This window comes from Dreissena polymorpha, chromosome 2, assembly GCF_020536995.1.
Source record: "Dreissena polymorpha isolate Duluth1 chromosome 2, UMN_Dpol_1.0, whole genome shotgun sequence".
Lineage (NCBI taxonomy): Eukaryota > Metazoa > Mollusca > Bivalvia > Myida > Dreissenidae > Dreissena > Dreissena polymorpha.
Window position 1 is genome coordinate 146394549 of NC_068356.1, and position 6273 is coordinate 146400821.

At 37.7% G+C, this 6273-nt stretch overlaps 1 protein-coding gene across 2 annotated transcripts in view; it reads right to left on the bottom strand.

Annotated features, from left to right (window-relative positions):
* LOC127869342 (uncharacterized) overlaps positions 1 to 4643 on the bottom strand; it is a 13651-nt gene extending 9008 nt beyond the window's left edge. The window contains exons 1-2 of one of the 2 annotated variants that reach the window (XM_052411841.1): positions 4487 to 4642; positions 1927 to 2016 (exon numbers count right to left, since the gene is read on the bottom strand). In XM_052411841.1, coding sequence (XP_052267801.1) covers positions 1927 to 2016; positions 4487 to 4544 — 148 coding nt within the window. In that variant the 5' untranslated portion in view covers positions 4545 to 4642. Of the gene's footprint in view, positions 1 to 1926; positions 2017 to 4486 lie in introns of both variants that reach the window. The other variant, XM_052411842.1, reaches the window with a different exon arrangement.
* Between the last annotated feature and the right edge of the window lie 1630 nt (positions 4644 to 6273).

Sequence of the window (6273 nt, forward strand, 5' to 3'; positions counted from 1 at the left end):
ACGTCAAGTACGGGTATTTATGAAATAAATTTGTACAAGAAAAGCAACATTAAGTAAGATTAATGCTCCATTATGTACGTTCGAGCTATATTATATTAAGTAAGTAAACTTTACGAAAATATCAATATCGTGTAGGAACGTCATGGTTTAAAGGGATCGATTTAATAAGTTATGTAACATATCGCTTAATCTGACGTTTCTATTGTTTATGTTATGTTCATATTAATTGAATAAACGTTGAAAGTATCAGTATCATGGCCAGAAAATCCATTCTATACATAGTGGTTTGACATCACCACTTTAAATCTACTTGGTCGTCATATTAGATGTTTCCTAACTTTCTTCGAGAAGCAAAACCTTTGGACATAAAGCTACTTTTGAAAAGACAATTGAACAATTATAGGGATATTAAAGATGAAAATTTCGGGCGACAAATTGCCCGCGCAAATTTATTTAGATATCACCATAATTGTCCATGTCCAGCGACTTAATTGAGGTATGTACAACTAATACAATAAGTCACAATTGTTGACTAAATCACAAAAATGTAGATTTTTACTTAGGGTCAACTAGAGCCACAGTTAATAATGTTCGAGCTTCCGGCATTCCGCGACTTAGAGACAATCGCGAATCGGCGGACATTTATGTTTAACTACACGCAGGGTTTTCCCCGCCTCCCCCCATTTTACCACCGTGTGTTTTACGGTGTCTTAATGTACTGCATAACTTTGTTTCGGAGTCCACATTAGGTCGAAATTCAATCAACAAAGAGGTGTTTATTTCTAGACGATCTGGCCCCGTGTTCTCAAAACAGTTTTTGCAATCGAAAATCGATTTTGCTTGTCATTGAAAATGGATTTTAATTGTAGTTGATAGGCAAAATATAGTTGATGTCAGTTAAAATCGATTTTCGATTGCAAATATGTTTTGTAAACACGAGGCCAGTTTTCCTCTAATGATGTGTGCAGAATATTACCCCTGCCAAATGAAGCCTAATCAAGTAACGCCCCACGTATTATTGCTATGAACAGCATATCAATCCTTTTAATGCATCTCTGAGAATGTCACTGTTGCAGATAAATCGAGCGATATTTTCGCTCAATATTATTATTCGGATTAAAGACCTTGCAAACATGCCCGTGTTTGAAATTGTGCGGAACGTGCCACCTCACAAACACAACATCCATCATTAGTCTACTTATAATCAGCCGTGTATATGTATAATACGACAATTTTCCAGAAAAAAAAATTAAATACTCTTTTTGTTGCTGCTGTCACTGAATTATTTGTGTGTTATTTCTGACCGGTTGGAGTTCGTTACGAAACGTTAATAAACAGGGTTAATATTAAACATTTGTAATGAGAAATCATTTCTCGCCATATTAGCAAGTTCACGATGAAGGAAAAACGCAACACATAATAAAGTATATATCCACCGAAGAAGATCGAATTAGTTTACAAAATCGTCTACCAATATATTTGCAATATCAAACGAACAAAAGTATCTTTAAAGAAACGTTGTTTAACCCATGTATGCCTAGTGTCTAGAAAAAAGGCATTGGCAATCAGCGTAGATCCAAATGAGACACCACATGATGCGGCGTCTCATCAAGGTCTGTGCTGTTTGCGTAAAGAAATTTCTATAAGAAATATTCTAAATATAGCAATACATATACTAGACATCCCTAATTTTGGAAATAAAAATATCCGACGGATGGGAGAGTCCACTAGGAATAAATGTAATGAACCTAATTTATGTCATAAGAACAGCACTAAGATTTGGTTATGTAATTCTGTTTTGTTTGATGTTCACGTGGTTTTAAAACATTGGAAACGCGATAAAGTCCTTTCAAACTATTAATTAGGTTTACATTGTATTTCCTATTGAACAGTTCAAAAGAGTGGAATAAAAAAAATCGTTCTTACTAGGACATGGGCAGATCCAACACCACTCTTTATCCAATGTTGCAGGACATCGACACGATGTGAAATCGAAATGGTCGCAAAACGCATAAACTGAAAATAAAGAACACGTAATTTTGCTAAACGAACCACAACAAAACCAGTAAGTTGTGAGAACAGTAGATAATAAGTATTGTCTTAAATAAAAGTATGTACGTGTAACCTCTGTACCCCCGAACGAATAGGCAATGATTCCGAGCCTTAACTTCAATTTATGAAAATGTATACACAATATCTAATGCCTCGAGTTCAATCCTCAAACCAACCAAAACATTCGTAGCTATGTTGCTCTTTAGCAACCCGTTAAACCATACAACTCCAATCGTCGCATTGTTGTGTTCTATCATTATTCTCCGTAAGTTAGTATGTTATCTGAAGATCTAGCGTGCCCTGGAGAACAATTTTGCATTGAGAATCATGCCTGGTGACGAATTAAAATCAAGCCAGCTTTCGTCGTTTGGCGGTCGCCAGTAGGGGCTCTTGTGTACCAACACGTGTTGCAGTCATGTTCTGGACGTACTCGTTGGTCTTCTGCTCAGTATAGGAGATGCGGAGCATTCTTCGAAGACATTTATGTTCAAATGCATGTATCCTGCGTTCTTTAACCGCGTGAAGCGTCCATGTCTAGCAGCCGAAGAGTAGGATGGAGACAACGAAGGACTTGAAGAGCCTGCATTTGGTGGAGAAGCTGACAAAAATGCTTGTCCACAGCCTGTTCAGTCTGGCCAACGCTGCGGTTGCATTGCCAATTCTTATTACGACCTCAGCGGTACTGGTACCATTCTTGGACAGGGTTGCGCCAAAGTGCATAAAACTAGTCACTTTTTCTAGCTTTTCGCCGTTTATGGTGATGTCTGCACAGGTGTTGGTCGTGATTTTCATCATGATCTTTGACTTCTCCGTGCTGAACTCCATCCCGTATGATCTTGCTCTTTTATAGAGTATCTTGGTGACATCTTGAAGTTCACTGTTGGTGCCACCAATGAGATCCATGTCATCAGCGAATCTCATGTTGGAAATAGGTCTTTTTCCGATGGAGATAGAGGTGTGGTGGTCATAGAGAGTCTCCTGCATTACTGGTATGTTCTCAAGTAAAATGTTGAACAGAACGGGAGAGAGCACATATTCCTGACGGACGTTCACTGCTGTCCTGCAGAAATCCCCATGCTGTCCATTGAGAAGTACTGCGCTGTTGGCATTTCCGTAAAGTTCTTGAATGACTTGCACAAGTCCTTCGTCAATGTTTAATCCTCTCATAACATGTCATAGGCCACACGCGGTCGAAAGCTTTCGTGAAGTCAATAAAGTTGTGGAAGAGTTCACGTTGGCATTGCAGGTGTTTTTTATAGATTATTCTGCAGTTGAAGATCTGTTTTATTGTGTTCCGCCCAACTCTGAATCCAGCCTGCTCGTCGACCAGCAGTTCCTTGGCCTTAGTTTTCAATCAATTAAGGATTATGCGTAGCGTGACTTTGTTATGATGACTGATGAGACTGATGGTGCGGTAATTCTCGCACAACTTGAGGTTGCCCATTTTCGGTAGGAGTATGAGAAGTGACTGGGTCCACTCCGTGGGCCATTTCTTCTCCCCCAGATTTTTTTGGCATATTGTCATCGATGCTGCATTCATTGCCTCTCCTCCGTGGTTAATCAACTCGGAAGGGACGTTGTCTATTACCGGACATTGTCCGTCCTTGAGACTACGCACTGCCTCCTCCACCTCTTTCTTAAGTATGGGCTGACTTTCGTCGCCCTCTTCTGGTCTGGGATCGTTCTGAAGGAGACTGGAGTCTGGTTGAAGCGGATAGTTTTAGAGGTCACTAAAGTATTGATTCCATCTGTTTAGGACTGCGGCACTCTCGGTAAGGAGATTCCCGTCAGTGTCTGCTATACCACTGGCCCTGGGCTGACTAGTCGTCGTGAGGATCTTGAGGGTGCTGTATACCTTCTTGATGCTGCCAGTGGTCATGTCTTTGTTGAGAATGATACATTATTTCTCGATCCATTCCTCCTTTTTCTTCGTCTTCCCTAGCCCCCTGTTCGCTTTCTATTTGCTCTAGAGTCTAGGCTGGTGTACTTCTCATGCTTCAGCTCTCTTCTTTTGTCACATAAGTCAATGATATTATTTGTCACTCATAACTAGTTCTTCTTTCACTCTCTCCCAAGCACTTCTTCGGTCGATGACAGTAGGACATTTTTGATGTTGTCGATTTCATTGTCTATGATGCTCAGGGCTGCAAACTTGCCACCTATCTGTGATTGAAATACCTTTGCAATCTCTGGATCTTTCAATTTCTCCAACTCAAATCTAACGCGGGAGTTCATTGTGATGCGCTTGCTATTTAACTTCAGCCTGGTGGTGTTGAGCACTGGTCACTGCCGATATCAGCGCCAAAAAACGTTCTTGTGTTCGCCTTGTTGATGCTTGACTTGAACCATTGCGGCGCAAATATAAAATATGGTCGTAAAATACATTTTTGATACGTGTTAATTGTAAACATTAACTTTACAAGCCACGACTCACCCAATGAAACATTGTAACATAACATAAAGGAAGCAACATACGCCGTGAATATCAACATTATGTCTGACAAATATCTAAAAAAATAAATGCGCAGATGAAACAAAACAAATTAAAACGTTTTCTCAATAACGTTTCGACGATACTGTATAAAACTACATCTGCGTATCAAACTGCTTATCGTGACAGCAACAATAAACCGTTTGACAAGGGCGTGCTAATCAAAAGTGTTGCTACCTAGTCTTAATGCAGTTTAAAAACTTTGATAAGAAGGTCATCTTCATAAATTGACAGTGACGCACGTTCTATTTCAAGCAAACATTTTTATCTGCGTATTTTATCTCCGCAGATGTAAGTGCTAATGGTGGTATCGATATTAAAATGCTCGTTTCTCGTTATTTCATAAATATTCGTATTCTTTTATGGATCGACAGAAATGCATCAACAAGTCTATAAATCGTATTAGACGACCATGCAAACGAATGTAATCGGTATGAATGGTCCTGCAATTTATTCCAAAGATTCTTTATTTTGAGATAGGAAAAGCCTCAGGCCAGTTATAAAGATCAGAGCGAAATACGTTTAAATTAGTAAGTGTTACTTATATCACAAATTTGCCAAAGAAAAATATACTGTGAAATGTCTGCATGGAAAACGTTTGAACATTTGAGTATACTACGAAGCGTGAAGGTGAAGTATAATATCATATAATGTATCGATATACGTGGCAAACTACATGTAGATAAATTAAATATAGGACGCAATATAATATTGTTATCATCGAAACATATATAACGATAATCAAATTCAGAGGACCAGACACATTACTACCAAATAAATTGTGCGTATCACTCAATCTAAAACATCTTAAACTCGATAATAATTAAAAGTAATATAACTCGGTAAAAGAGTCACACTATTTCCAAACGCTCTCGATTATCTTACAAAATGAAAAATTCTTTCAGTTCATGGCTTTGATATTGCACTAATTTTTTATCGACTTGTAATATAGAAAGAGTAAATATGAATCTTTAGTTACCATGTCTACGGAAAATATATGTTAACTTACACAGCTTGCATATCTATCTGTAGATACCATGTGCGATATTTTACATAATGCCAGTGTCTCGAATAAATATTTGTAAACAGCTTTAATAGTCATGCGTCACAGTTCGGAGGAGGTTTTAAACTGCTCACGAATATATATCGACTTATCATTTTGCGTAATTATAATTCGTTGTGTTTGACACCTGTCAAAATCTCGCAAATTTTGATATTTGAGCACATGTAACAGTCATTCCAGATACTCTACGGGGGCCGAAATATACATTATTTCTTATGGTTTGGATCTGACATCGGGTCAAGTATAGAAGTACTCAATATCGTTTATCAGGTAACGGTATTGATATATGCAGTATAATACCTCACGTCGTTGAAACGTGTAACAATACAAGAATTATGCAAAGTGTCGGGCTTAACGTCCTGTCACTATTAAGACAACTTCACGCTTTCACTGTTTCATATTTTACATGTAAATGTATCGATTATTATTTTATTTAAAAATATAATATTCGTAATAGTCTTAATAAATCATAAATTGAGGGAACAAACAACTCAATAAAAAAATCCAGTCGCGTGATGCGAATGTAATATGAATATTGTATAATGTAGCATGCTAATAAAATAAAAAATAAAATTAAAAAATAGTAGTGTATAGTCATTAACTCGAAAATGTGGATATACAGACGCCGCTTTGAAATTGTGAATTCTCCGTTCCTAGATGGCAACAT